This window comes from Notolabrus celidotus, chromosome 1 (genome assembly GCF_009762535.1).
Source record: "Notolabrus celidotus isolate fNotCel1 chromosome 1, fNotCel1.pri, whole genome shotgun sequence".
NCBI lineage: Eukaryota > Metazoa > Chordata > Actinopteri > Labriformes > Labridae > Notolabrus > Notolabrus celidotus.
The window spans coordinates 20,692,767-20,708,414 of NC_048272.1; the positions used below are offsets into that span (position 1 = coordinate 20,692,767).

Sequence of the window (15,648 nt, forward strand, 5' to 3'; positions counted from 1 at the left end):
AGCGCTAGTTAGCATAGCTACATAGCTACATGTCGTAGCTGTAGCTGTGTAGCAAGATACACATCTACATACTGACAAATAAAACAACAAGAAACACAGAATCTGTGACCAATCCTTCAGAAAAGGTCCCGCTGCCTTTCTGGCAGAGGTCGGTTTTACTCCCCACGTCTGCAGGTTTGAAGATCTAGTGGATGATTTTTATTTGTCATGGATAAGTGCTAGCGCTAATTAGCATAGCCACATAGCTACATGTTCATAGCTGTAGCTGTAGCTGTAGCTGTGTACCAAGACACACGTCGACATACTGACAAATAAAACAACAAGAAACACTAAATCTGTGACCAATCCTTCATAAAAGGTCCTGCTGCCTTTCTGGCAGAGGTCGGTCTTACTCCCCACGTCTGCAGATTTGAAGATCTAGTGGATGATTTTTATTTATCATGGATAAGTGCTAGCGCTAGTTAGCATAGCCACATAGCTACATGTTCGTAGCTGTGTACCAAGACACACGTCTACATACTGATAAATAAAACAACAAGAAACACTAAATCTATGACCAATCGTTCAGAAAGGTCCTGCTACAGGCGCCTCTCCGTCAGGATCAGATTCTGGATCAGATTCAGAGGGTTGAAGTAACGCGATCTCTGAGCAGCCGTGTATATTCAGCCAACATGTAAACATTAGATCAACGTGCTGGAGAGCCGAGGCACATCCACTTCCGGAGGGGGCGTGGTCAGAGGGAAAACAGAGTGTTCTGATGAGGACTGAAGAAGAGGGATTTTCAGGCATGCCAAAATCTGATTTTAAGTGTTTTTTTGAGCATAAATTTTAAAGACATGTTTTGGGGACCTCTTAGACCAATATATATTGATGAAAAAAGCGTGATATGTCACCTTTAAAGGTGTGTGAACTGCAGAGCTCAGAGAAGAAGGAGAACTGAATGAGGACAATTTCATGTTCAATCCATGTTCAATCATGTTCAACAGGCAGATAAGAATACGTCATCCATGGAATGCTAACTGACGAGGAATCACTGGGACTATTTTCTGAAAACTGTAAACATAAATTATTACATATCAATAGAATAATCTTTAATCATTGTTTTACCATTGTGTTTGTATTTCAAGTTATGAGCAGGGAATAAGCGGGATAATGTATGGTTAGCAGCTGGTTGTGGGAAATAGAACCCTGTCGTGATTCTATTTTCCATAACTACCTGCTAACCATACATTATCCCTTACTGAACTACAAGCCAACAGGTATAGATATACACACATCAGCCCAAACATCATGACCTCTGTCAGTAGGATGTGTAAAGAAGGAAGTGAATAATTCCTCCTCAAAATTGGTGTGCTAGAAGTAGGAAAAAAGGGCGAGGATGAAGATGTGAGTGACTTCAAGAAAAGCCAAATTTTGATGTCCGGTGACTGGGTCAGATCCCCTCCAGAACTGCAGCTTGTGTGGGGTGTTCCCGGTCTTCAGTGGTCGGTATCTACCAAAAAAGGGGAATGGTGCATGGTTATGAGCAACCAAGGCTCTTTGATGAGCTTGGGATACAAAGGTTGAAGAGCTTCTGGAGCCCAAACTGCAAAAAAACCTAGCAGGTCCAGGCAGCCAACTTGAGCTGCACTTATTTTACATTCGACATTCGTAATTTTCACAATCAGCTGACAAACATACCGCTGAATCTGGCGGATGTTTTAGAGCTACAAGATTTCAAGTCACTCCCTCTGCTCTGACATCGCCACCCCTACCCTGCACCTTAAACTTTCAATCTTGGAATGCACTTGCAGGCTCTGAGTAGAGGGTTTAAGATATCATGACATCATCCCTCAAATTTCTGCATGTAAAATACATTTGCAAGGAGTGATGATGTCATGAAACACAAACTATTTTGACTGAGTTCTGGTTCTGATTCAGTTTGAGGCATATGAGGTTGCAAACCAGTCAGGGTGCCCATGCTGAGCCCTGCTTACCACCGGCTATGCACCAGCATCAGAACTGAACCACGGAGCATTTGGGGACCTGAAGGTGCAAGACGAAGAGTTCAAGGTGTTGACTTGGTCTCCAAAAATCCCTTAGATCTCAATCCAAGTGAGCATCTTTGGGATGTGTTGGACAACCAAGTCCCATCCATGGAGACGCAACCTCATGACTTTGAGGACTTAAAGGATCTGCTGCTAACATCCTGGTGCCAGATACCAGAGGGAGAGGGAGGCTTTCACAGTATTGGTCTTGTAGTTACTGGGACAATAGTGCTAAAATAAATGTGGAAAAAAAGTAATCATGTGGCTACAAACTGAGCTAGAACTTTTTAATGGTAGATTTTTGCTCTCTTGTTTTTCTTGCTCATACGTGTGATGCATGATGTACACCAGGAAGTCCTTTGTTTACAGTTGTGAATGCTGCTAGCAAAGATATACAATAGCAGTGATGGATACCTTCAGTCAGATTCATTAAAAGGGGAAGAAAAAAGGCGGATTTGAGAACGTAAGAAGCAGACCGCAAAAATACTTGTGACAGAAAGTCAGTGGTGAAAGTCAAAATAAGAGCTCCAGTCAAATCCAGATACTTTCAAACTTAAATGAAGCATGCTATGAAGCATTTATACTTTTTAACTTCCCCAGCTCTGCTGCTTTCCCAAACTGTCTGTCACTTCTTGTTCCCTCTGCTGATAAAAGTGTGCTGGTTGCTCTGGTGCAGCGCTCTGAGTTCCCAGTTCCATTAACAGGCTCGCTGTCTCTCACCGGGGATGTGCCATTTAACGTGTGCTGCAGGAGCCTCAGTTCAGCTTCATTAGAAAAGCCACAACCTCTGTCAGACACGACTATTTGTCTTTTTCTCTCTGTTATTAATCCCCGCCTTTCTTCACCCAGTGTCTCAGTAACAGCTACACTTTTTGATCATCTCACAGTTGATCTTTTTGTCTTCTTTGTTTCCTGCAGAGAATCCAAGCATGATGAAAAACACACAGAATCCGAACAGTAAGTATCTGAGCTGCAGCACTGACTGACTAACTCTGAGTGTGTTTTCATTATAATACATCTCATGGTTCCTGCTGTATCGCTTGATCATCATGTTTCCAGAGACGCCGTGTGTGTGTGTGTGTGTGTGTGTGTGTGTGTGTGTGTGTGTGTGTGTGTGTTTGTGTGTTTGTGTGTGTGTGTGTGTGTGTGTGTGTGTGTGTGTTTGTGTGTGTGTGTGTGTGTGTGTGTGTGTGTGTGTGTGTGTGTGATACGAGGAACAGAAAGTGACACGGCGCCGTCTGCTCAGACAGAGGATGTGTGCAGGAATCTGGCTCTGATCAGAGGAGCAAATTCTTTGGCAGACTGTGGTTTTCACATTCAAGTATTGACAGGTGGATGTTTCTCATTCTGCCCTGAATGCATTTTCCCTGATAGAGTGCGTGAGAGTGATTCAGTCAGGATTAATCTTTGCGGATGTTCAGCAGCAGCAGCAAGCCTCTTCCAATGACTAACCGAGCCTGTCACTTTTGGTTGAGTGCGAGATTATTGGTGTTTCGTATGTGGAGCAGTGGCTCATTTGCGGCTTCGAGATTATCATATGTAAAGATGAGGGATTGTCAGGAGAAGCCGCAGGGCTGTGACAACAACCTCTCCATCTCTCTGCTTTTTCTCTGCCACTCCCCCTTTCTTTCTGCTTCAATCTTTCTGTCTGTCTCTCCTCGCCTCCTCTCTGACTTTTCATACTCACTTTATGTCTACTTTTCTGTGCCAATCTCTCTTCCAGTTTCAGGCTTTTCTGGTTGCCCTTTCTCATTTTTTACGACTTTATTTCTCCCTCTCTCGCTCTTCAATCATGTCTTTATCTCCTACTTTTCATTTCCAGCCTAGAACACCAGTCTGATGCAGAATCGTAGACACTAAAGACTCTGAGGCCTCATGGTTAGTGCAGATTATGCTGCAAATTCAATTCTGGCCAAACAGCCACAGTTTGAAGGCTTACACTGCAAAAACTAAAATCTTACCGAGTGTATTCAACTGAAATATGGTCAAAATACCTCCATTACACTTCACATAATCTACATTGACCCGACATGTCCAGATGTACATCTTATCTCAAGAAACTACAAGCCAAATTACAAGTCTCTTGAAACAAGATTTAATATCTATTTACAGAAACTTAGTAACAAACTGTTGCTTGCTGCACTCAATTCAGCCCTGAGTGTTGGGTTGTTATATCTTGAAATAAGATTAAAATCTGGACTTCTCAGGTAAGTGTTCATATGAAGTGAAATTAGTATTTTCTCTAGAAATTCAACTGCGAAAACTCAAAAGTAAGCAAGTGTTTTTATTTTATTTCTTAACTTACTCATGTGCTTCATAAAAGAACAGACACAGAAAATATCAAAGATAGGTCAAATTATACAAAGGCTAAAACAATATAGAGGTAAATAATATGAAATACTTAAAAGTAAAATCCTTATGATCATAAAATAAAGTTAAATCAGAGAAATATCAGAAAAATAAAATAAAAATAAGATAGAAAATAAAAAAATCATATTTAATAAAATCAAATGTTTAAAATTAATGCTAAAACAATGGTCATAATATTTTAGAATATTTTTTTAATGTATTTAAACTCAATATAAGGCACAATCACCTGACAAGTTAGGACAAATGTTTTGTTTTAAGACATTAAAAGTCAAGAGAAATTCCTGAATTAATTATAATGAGTAACTGGACTTGTCAGGTGGATGTGGCTGTAAGTGATAAAATTTGTAGTATTATAATCATTCTTTTAAAATATTTATTTATACCATTTATTTGGTTATCTATTTTTTTCTTGTATTTATTAGATGATTTTAACTTTCACTGATTTTTAATCTTTCTACCTTTATTTATTTTATAATTTTTTGTATTGATTTTATTCATTTATTTTATTTATTGTATTTATTGTATTTTATTTATTCAATTCATTTAATTGAATTCATTATCAATCAACAACCAATCAATCAATCAATCTTTATTTGTATAGCACCAAATCACAACAAACGTTATCTCAAGACGCTTTTACAAACAGAGCAGGTAGACTGTACTCTATGTCAAATTGTATTTTATTTATGCTATGTATTTTATTTTATTTATGTATTTATTGCATTGGTTTTATTTTATCCTTAAGTATTTATTTTATAATTATGCACTATTATTTTACCATTTCTTTTTTTTTCTGTCTCTCTGTTCCTTTGTGAAGCACTAAGGTCTGCATGCTTGTATGTATGAAAGGTGCAACATACATAAAGTTGAGTTGAGTTGAAAGTAACTCTAATGAGACTTTTTTTTTTACTTGATATAAGATGAAAACACTTTGAGATTTTGCAGTGTAATGAAATGTGCCTCTTATGTACGAAGTTGTCTGAGACTTAAAACAAAATGTGACCCAGAGGACGTTTCAGTCTGAGTTTAAATAGACAGAGGAGACTCTCTCACAGCACACAGAGACAGTAAAATGTTCCAAGCTCCCTACTTAACTTTGAGCTCAGTAAACAGTACTAGCTACTGTAGAATATAGCACCATGTGTAGGTAAGCAGTAACAAGTACAAAGCAATGTGCACTAAATGTAAACTGCTTTTTCAAACATGAACCAATAAAACACAGTTATAGTAGTTGTTGCACAATGAGCCGTGAAATGCATTTGAATAGTTGGATTGTATTGTGTATAATCCCCCGTGCATGTGTGACACTTATGTTCCAGTGTACAGTGTGAACGGCTTCCACAGCAGATGGCGGGCAGAGCTGTCTTTAAGCTGAACTGCCCCATTCACATGAGATTTGAACAGTCGTGTATCCAGACACAGGCTTCACTCTCCCCCTCTCTCTGCCTCTTTCCTGCTTTAAAAACATCTCATTATTTGTCTCTCGTCCTCTCCTGCACTCAATTTACCTGTCCCTCGCCTCCATTTGCACTTTGTTTTCCTCTCCCTATCTCTCCCTCTTTTCCTCCCTACCTTTTTCCGTAGCTGCTAGTCGTATCTCAGGGATGCAAATCTGAATATTCAAATGCTCCGGTAAGCGCAGGAGCAGGTGTGTGTCACAGCAAGGACAGAATCAGGTCAGCATGGACGCGCAGACATGCCTTGCATGCAATTCAAATCGGTGTACAACACGGCCCCAAGAGGTCAACACACACGTGCCTGATGGCTTAATGACCGAATACACAAGTCCTCGCCTGGTGCGAGCTGAAGGGACCACTCCTGTCTGTCAGAGAGAGAAAATCAGGCTTCCCATGAGGGGTTCTATTCATTCATCTTTGTCAGAAATCCTGTCCCCATTCAACATGCTGAGACACATTGTATGGTTAAACCCATTCCTACAACAGCCGTCTCACTTCGCCACTTATGGTCTTGTGTACACAATATTAAGCATCCGCCATCAGGTTTCCTTTTGTGTGGTTTTTACCTTGACTTTCAGCTGGAATTTTCCATGAGAGGTCGGAGTGATCCAATGTGTGACCACAGTACGTCAAAGTCAGGAAGATTCACCTTGAGCAAGTGGTTCATCCTCTTTTCTGCTCACCAGTAGTTCAACAAATTAAATCAATTTTTATTCATATTGCGCCAAATCACAACAAACTCAGGTCTAGACCGTACTCTATGTTCTACCACTAACAAAGACCCAACATCAAGACAGGATAAGATCCAGTCCCATCTTACAGACCGGACTCAGTCTGATCTCATCTTAATCCACCATGAGCAGAGCACTTTGCAGCATTTAGCAAGTTGCAGTGGCAAGGACAAACTTCCTTTAACAGGCAGAGACCTCCAGCAGGACCAGACTCCTGTTAGACAGCCATGATTCCCTGATAGTTTGAACATATTAAATTACTTGTAGCACATAGATATAAAGGCAAAAAAAATGGCATCCAAGTGTTCCACTCTGCTTCGTCTGTAATCTTGGATACCTTGCACACACTACACAACGACTGCAGAAGCATTCTTTTTACATCTATCTTACCTCCTGAGAATTGACATTCCCATCTGACAAAAACCTCCCAATGTGAAGGATGTGCATGATCAAGCAACTTTGCAAAATTCTTGGATAAGCTGTCCTGATATTTTCTGGAGTGCAGACGGGAAAAGTTCACAGTTGTCCGCAGTGTTAGTTTCGTTAACGGAAATTATGACGATATATGTTCGACAACAACCCGTTTTCTCATGACGCAGATAAGACTATGTTGAGCTAAAGTGCATCACTGATAATAAAATGTCTGACGAAAGTATGTTTTATGTTTGTTAATGAGACGATGATGAGATGAAAATGTTAGTGGCTGACCGCCGGACATTCAAAATCCATGTGTTCCACTGTGCTTCTTATCTTTGAAAACAAAAGCGATGAATTCCTTTGACAGAGTGAGTTATTATTTGAGGGGCGGAGTGTTAGCTTGGTCACTACCTGTAGCAGGAGTGCTGCAGCTCTCCCCGCCTCAATACATATGTCTCAGCTCCATTCATGATTCTTACATCCCATGTGTGTTAGTGACAAAGACACAATCGGGGGACGTCTGTTTACTATTTGAGCCGCTTTTACCGCTATTACCGCTATTACCGTAAAAAGCTCTGCATCTACAGCTTGATATATTAAAGTTTGGAGGTACACCAGACACATTTAGTAAGTTTTGATCAACCCACTGCCTGAGTGCGCATGTCACTGCAGGTACATTTAGGGACCGTCGTAAAAGTGCAATGCAGCCCTTCTATTTTGCATTCATGGCATTTTTATTTGAATCAAGAGAATCAAGCCTGATACCTATATCTGATCGACTACATGAATTATTTGTTCCTCTATTCCTTTATTCAGATCCCCATTAAATCCCCACATAAAACAAACATAACATACAAAATATACATGATATACAAAATTGAAAATGCAATAAACATGAAATACAACAACTGAATATACTACAAATGTAAGATACAACAACTGAAACTGCTACAAACATCAGGTAGAAAAACTGAAAACTGAAGATGCTACAAACATAAAATAGAAAGAAAATGAAAATGCTTCAAACATGCCAAAAAAAACAAAAAAAAAAACAGGATGTTCACTAAAATTCATGAAAATTCATTAATGTTAATGAGATAAAGTGTTTTGACAAAAATCAAAGACTAAAATGTGACTACTAAAATTAACAGGCATTTTCGTCTGAAGACTAAGAATAAGACCTAATCTAAAATAGCTGCCAAAACTAACACTGGTTGTTCGTCTGCTTCCTCCTCTGATTCTGACTTAAACGGCTGAAACATCTACTGTCACAAGTGTCTTTGCTGTGTGCTGAGCCAGGCAGGTGCCATTCAAAGTGTGATTTAGCATGCCAGCACAGAAGTGAGAAATAGACTGAACAGCCAAATGAGCTGTGTCATTTCTGCAAATGTTTCAGGCTGGACTTGTAGCTTCAAGAGAAATAAGGAGATAAGTAAAGTGAGTTTCTATGCCTTTAAGTTTAGATGGATGGAAACCGCAAAAGTATGGGGTTGTCACCATATTTTGGCGTCTCATCATCTTGGCTCAAACACGTTTGTGCAATCATGAAGGAAAATGAATAACAATTAACAAAGTATCAAATGATGGACTTTGGAATCATTAACTGGAAAATAACAATACCATAAGAGCCAGCATCCATAATCAAGTAATCTGCATTTTCAAATGTCTTTTTCTGGCAGACACACGACGGCCAAGCTCTCATTTCCCATAGTGCCATGCAAAATTAAAATTAAAATCCTCTTTTAGAGCAGAGGTCAGATCAGAGACAGGAAGCAGAGTGTTAGGAGCACAAACAGATGTGTGGCAGCCACAGTCAGAAATCTAAAGTAGGTCTATAAAGGCAGCTAACTCGACTTAAACCTTCTCTGGAGGAACAGCAGCCGTGTGCTAAAAGAATGTGATATGTTCTCCGCTGGCATTTTCAGTGGAGCATGACTGAGGTGGAGTGATCCTTATTAAAAAGAGCACGCTGCCACAGAAATGAGTCCCAGTTGATATTCAGGTTGGCAGAAAAGCACTGAGGTCTGAGCCAAGAACGGAAGGCTAACAGATGGCTGGGCGACTTGCATCTCTGATTGTAGACTGAGAGGGGACCTCAGATGATGATCTTATGGTTGGATGAGCCCATTACAGAATGAGATGAAGTACTTATTGAGAAGATCCAGTTGTTGTCTAATGTTGTATGACTCCCGTAAACAGAGTGTAATATGCTGAACACAAAATGTCACTTCGGAGGAGATTAACACGGATTAGGGGTCGTGATGAAAACCTGTTTGTTCAATTTAAACAATCCTGAGAAACGTATGATCCAATTCTTTACAATAAAACCCCCGACAACCGACATTTCCCAGTGTGCACTTCTCCCAAATCACAGGTGTAGACTGGATAACAAACGGACGTGGCCAAATGAAGCCAGTCTCAGAGCGCCTTAAACCTGCACCCTTTAAGGGCTGCTCTCCTTCTGCATCCTTCTGAATTGGCTAAGGAAGATAATGAGCTGCAAAATACAGCAGCAGTGAAAAGAAGCTAAGAAATGCAGCAGCTACCTTTAAAACCAAACAGAAGAAAGAAAAGGTATCCCATCTCTTTGTTCTGAGACAAGAGGAAAGGAGGAGAGATGCACTCCAGTCTGCAGAGAGAATTGCACTCTGTTGTGATGGACGGGCTTTATGAGCTACGGAGTCCTAATGTGATCATTTACGCCCCCTTTATTGACAAGGAGTGGGAGATGCATCCGAACGTGCTACAAACTAGCGTGATGCACAAGACTTACAGTGGTGCTTATGTGGCAGAAGTTTCCCTGAAGGCTACAGTGCTGGAAGCTAACAGAGAAAGATCTGGCAATGTTACCCATATCTTCCTGTATTGTATCAGGTATCACATCATATTGCCTCTTATATAACTTTTTGTATCCTATCCTAACCTATAGTATCCTACCTTATCGTATTACATGGCATTGTATCATATCCTGTCCTATTTTATAGGTGTATAGTATCGTATCTTATCCTAGCCTATTGTATCGTAACATATCGTATCATGTCCTATTCAATCCTAGGCCTTCATATCCTATCGTAACATATCATATCGTATCCTAATCTATCCAATCCTATCCTATCCAATGTATCGTATCGTATCGCATTGTGTCGCATCGTGTCGTATCGTGTAGTGTCCAATCCTAGCCTGGCCTATCGTATAATATCTTTTATCATCCATCCATCCATCCATTTTCTTCCGCTTATCCGGGGTCGGGTCGCAGGGGTAGCAGTCCAAGCAAATTGACCCAGACATCCCTCTCCCCGGCGACACTTTCCAGCTCCTCCTGGGGAATCCCGAGGCGTTCCCACACCAGGCGGGAGATATAATCCCTCCACCGCGTTCTGGGTCTACCCCGGGGCCTTCTCCCAGTTGGACGTGCCCGGAACACCTCTAAAGGGAGGCGTCCGGGAGGCATCCTTATCAGATGCCTGAACCACCTCAGCTGACTCCTTTCGACGCGGAGGAGCAGCGGCTTTACTCCTAGCTCCCTCCGGATGTCCGAGCTCCTGACCCTACCTCTAAGGCCGAGCCCAGACACCCTTCGCAGAAAACTCATTTCAGCCGCTTGTATCCGCTATCTTATCCTTTCGGTCATGACCCACAGCTCATGACCATAGGTGAGGGTTGGAACGTAGACCGACTGGTAAATCGAAAGCTTTACCTTCCGGCTCAGCTCCCTCTTCACCACAATGGTCCGATACAACGTCCGCATCACTGCTGACGCTGCATCAATCCAACCTGTGGATCTCACGCTCCATTTTACCCCCACTCGCGAACAAGACCCAGAGATACTTAAACTCCCCCACTTGGAGCAAAGTCTCACTCCCCACCGAGAGAGAGCAATCCACCGTTTTCCAGCAGAGAACCATGGCCTCAGACTTGGAGGTGCTAACTCTCAGCTGCAAACCGCCCCAATGCCCGCTGGAGGTCCCCGCTGGAGGAAGCCAACAGAACCACATCGTCTGCAAAAAGCAGAGATGAGATTCCAAGCTCCCCGAACTGGAGACCCTCCTCCCCCCGGCTGCGCCTTGAGATCCTGTCCATAAAGATTACAAACAGGATCAGTGACAAGGGGCAACCCTGGCGGAGTCCAACACGCACCGAGAACGCGTCCGACTTTGTGCCAAGTATGTGGACACAACTCTCACTTTAGTCGTACAGGGACCGGATAGCTCGCAATAGCGCCCCCCGAACCCCATACTCCCACAGTACCCCCCACAAGAGCCCCCGTGGTACACGCTCGTAGGCCTTCTCCAAGTCCACAAAACACATGTAGACTGGATGGGCAAACTCCCATGCCCCCTCCAGGAGCCTCGCAAGGGTAAAGAGCTGGTCCACTGTCCCGCGGCCAAGATGAAAACCACATTGTTCCTCCTGTATCCGAGGTTCGATCTTCGATGGGAGCCTCCCTTCCAGCACCCTAGAGTACACTTTTCCCGGGAGGCTGAGAAGTGTGATACCCCTATAATTGGAGCACACTCTCCGGTCCCCCTTTTTGAAAATGGGAACCACCACCCCGGTCAGCCACTCCACAGGCACTGTCCCAGACCTCCACGCGACACTGAAGAGGCGTGTCAGCCAAGACAGCCCAACAATGTCCAGAGCCTTCAGCATCTCAGAATCTCATCCACCCCCGGCGCCTTGCCACTGGGGAGCTTTTTGACTCCCTCAGTGACCTCTGCCAAGGAAATGGACGAGTCCTCCGCCGGGTCTTCTGACTCTGCCTCCTCCTCGAAGGACGTGTTGGCTGGATTTAGGAGATCCTCAAAGTGTTCCTTCCACCGCCCAACGATATCCCCAGTCTGGGTGCGCAGTTCCCCACCCCTGCTGAAAACAGCCTGGGTCCAGCCCTACTTTCCCTTCCTGAGCTGCCGGACGGTTTGCCAGAACCTCCTTGGGGCCAACCGAAAGTCCTTCTCCATAGCCTCCCCGAACTCCTCCCACACCCGGGTTTTTGCTTCCACGACCACCGATGCTGCAGCCCTCCTAGCCATCCGGTACCCGTCAGCCGCCTCCAGAGACCCCTGGGCCAGCCAGACCCGAAAGGACTTCCCTGACGGCTTCCCTCACCGCTGGTGTCCACCACCGGGTTCGAGGGTTACCGCCACGACAGGCACCGATGGCCTTCAGGCCACAACTCCTAGTAGCCGCTTTCACAATGGAGGCCCTGAACATGGTCCATTCAGATTCCATGTCCCCAACCTCCCCCGGGATGCACAAGAAATCCTTCTGGAGGTGGGAGTTGAAGACCTCCCGGACAGGGGTCTCCGCCAGACAGATCTTTTATCATATTGTATCCTATCCTAGCGCAGCCTATGGTATCATATTGTATCGTATCTTATCATATTGTATCGTGTCCTACCAAATCCTTTCCTATCCTATCGTAGCCCTTCATATCCTATCATAAAAAATCGTGTCCTGTCCTAGTATATATATCGTATCGTATCCTAACCTATCCTAGCCTATTGTATCGTATCCTATCATATCCAATCCTAGCCTTGCCCAGCCTATCGTATCATAGTGTATCGTATACTATATATCGTATCGTGTCATGTCATATCATATTGTATCGTGTCCTATCCTATCCCTTCATATCCCATCGTAACATATGGTATCATATCCTATCCTATTGTAAACATCATATCGTATCATAACCTATCCTAGCCTCTTGTATCCTATTGTGTAGTATCCAATCCTAGCCTAGCCTATCTAATTATATTGTATCGTATCCTATATATTGTGTCCTATATATCGTATTGTATCCTAGCCTATGTAATTGTATCCTATCATATTGTATAGTATTGTATCATATCCTAGCATTTCCTAAACTATCCTATCCATCCTACTGTATCGTATCCTACCTTACCATATCGTATTGAATTGTATTGAATCCTATCCTACCCTATCGTATTGTGAGAAACGAGCCCTGGCAGTGATGGCTTAATTGCTATACTAGCAGCTTCAAAAGTGTTGCTCCAGCGGGCGCCGTTGGCCTAGCAGTCTAAGCACGCGCCCCATATACGGAGGCTATAGTTTATAGCTTTGACCATTTGCTGCATGTCCTCCCCCTCTCGCTACTTCCCACATTTCCTGTCTCTCTTCAGCAGTCCTATCCGATAAAGGCAGAAATGTCCCAAAAACATATATATAAAAAATAACATTTTGAAAAAAGTGTTGCTCCAGCCTGATGGGTGACATCACTTGGCTCCATTTGTCCACTTTTATGCTGAATTGTATTAAGTATGAGCTTTGCCCCTATAGACAAAAGCACAAGAGCGGCAGCAGATTGACATCTCTAAGGACACGGACAAGGTCCTTGGATGTCTAATCATAGTGCAAAGCCTCAGTGGGTGAACAGACTACATTTACAGTTAAATATAACACTCTGAAATTATGTTGTCTGTTTCCCATTGAATCGTGTTGAAGCCAATAAATTCCCCTCTAATAACACAGACTAGTGGATAAATTTAAGGCTGGCGGTATCTACTTCTTTAATAAAGTCTGTGTTCACAAGACTTAATCACCTGATGAGTCTAACCTCACATGGTGACTCTAGTGAGCCCTGCCACACCCTGATGTGGTCACAGTGATATTGTTGCTGAAGCCACACTCAAACAAACTGCTATGTCAGCAAAACCACGCCCAAGGTCAGTCACAACTTTCATCCTCCTGCAGCAGCTCCCCGTAGCTGTAATGTTTCCACCAGAGAGCTGCAGAAAACAACATCAGCCCGAAGCTGCTCTCTCCTCTATAATCTAGTATCCACGCTGTAGGGCCCGAGAACAACAGGTACAAAAATATATCAGAAATGAAAATAAAATTAGAACTTCACTCCTCACAGCTCGGTTATTTCACCTTTTTTTTTTTTTTTTTTTTTCTCGAGCTCTCTCCAAATATTGGGAGAGAAAGATTATATTTGTGTTTGTCTGGACTGCACCAAAGGTCATGTGGGGACACCTCTGAGTATTGCTTTAGTGGTAGCTGCACACGGCAAGATCCTACGGTGACTATTTCCTCTATATATATGTTTGCAATCAATTACTTATAGATACATTCTGTGCATATGACATCTGTTGCATGTCTGTCTGATCTGGACCTCTTCTCTGTTGCTCATTCTTTTGTTTGTCTTCCATTTTTTGATTTGTGTCACGTCTTATATAGCTATTCTTTAATCAACTCTACATTGATGATGTGTTTTTGTTTTATCTGGTTGTTGCTACTGTTTTTCCAGTAAGCGCATTTCATCTAATTTTTTATGAAAAACTGCAAGGCCACCACCTCTTCCACAAGGACGGGGGACATAAAAATGTCTAAAATCAGTGAGAGTGGTCTCCCCAAGGCATTTACATCTCTTGGTGCAGATAACAGGTATCTGAAAGTTTGCAGTTGCCCAACAGGGGGGGCACTGTGCTGCAGGGGTTCCCAAACTTTTCAGCCTGTGAACCTCAAAAAAATAGGTGCCAAAGACTTGTGACCCCCACTGTCTCTCAAAGTGATTTAGTGTGGCTTAATTGAGCTGTTCTGCAGAAAGTTAGAGAGAATGTGGCTGTTTCCTGTGCCGTTATGAATTAGTCTACTGCTTCTGATGTTTTTGATAATTAACTGTTCACTAACTCTAAACTTAGGAGTCATCTGGTAAAAGTAAGGCAGAAAATTAATTACATTTTCTATTTTCAAGGTTTTATTTCAAGGTTAGCTACTATTTTTGTCAATATTTTTAACTATAATGGGTAAAATTTACTATTTTTTAGATAACTTTTGTCATTTCATTTTTTATTGCATTTTTCAGCATTTTTTGTTCACATACAAAACCAACAAAGAGAAGAAAAAATAAATAAATGCAAAAAATACAGACATAATAATGATAATAAAGGAGTAATCGTAATTAACAGAAAGGAGGATAAACATAAGAAAACAAGCTAAATAAACAAAAATAAATAAGAATAAAAAATATTTTTAGATAACTTAAAAAAAAAAAAACATTCTGTAAGACATCTTGCGACCCCCCAGGTCCCAACCCACACTTTTGGAACCCCTGCTGTACAGGACCGGCATGTGGAGATGGCGGAGAGTGGACCTGTTTGTTAATATTGTTGTTCTTACATGCTTGTTTCTTGGCGGATTTTATGGGGTTCTGAGAGCCGTAGAGGGTAATTGATAGCAATTCCATGGCTGAATCAGAAAAGGAACAGACTGAGAGGGTCCTAGCTCAACATGAACAGTGGGAGATGAGCATGTGGAACTAATGACAAGGGTGCTAGGACTCCGCGGACATCAATAGTTGTTGGACTCATCAGAGAGTGTGGACTTTGGGGATTTCTCATTCATTTAATGAAAGAACTATCTTTGGGGCTTTAAAAATAACTTTCATTTTACATTATATGTTATAAAACGTGCATTTTCATTATGTTTGGCCATCTAAAGCTCTACATTTACCAAAATAACTTGCAGCTTATTCGGGATTAAACACATGTTTAGAAGTTTGCTTTAACCCAAACGATAAAAAATGACGGGTTATGTCACCAAAGGTCAATCTTTGTTAATGCAGATCATGTTTTTGATATTCTGTTGAAGTTTATGTTTGTAATATTTATCTAATCCAAATGTTTT

The 15,648-nt window shown here is 42.0% G+C and overlaps 1 protein-coding gene across 2 annotated transcripts in view; it reads left to right on the forward strand.

Moving 5' to 3' along the window:
* The window catches only part of igsf21a (immunoglobin superfamily, member 21a), a 381,326-nt gene that overhangs the window by 364,251 nt on the left and 1,427 nt on the right, over positions 1-15,648 (forward strand). For both annotated transcript variants that reach the window (XM_034694383.1, XM_034694318.1), the window contains exon 9: positions 2,946-2,984. In XM_034694383.1, coding sequence (XP_034550274.1) covers positions 2,946-2,984 — 39 coding nt within the window. The remainder of the gene's footprint in view (positions 1-2,945; positions 2,985-15,648) is intronic.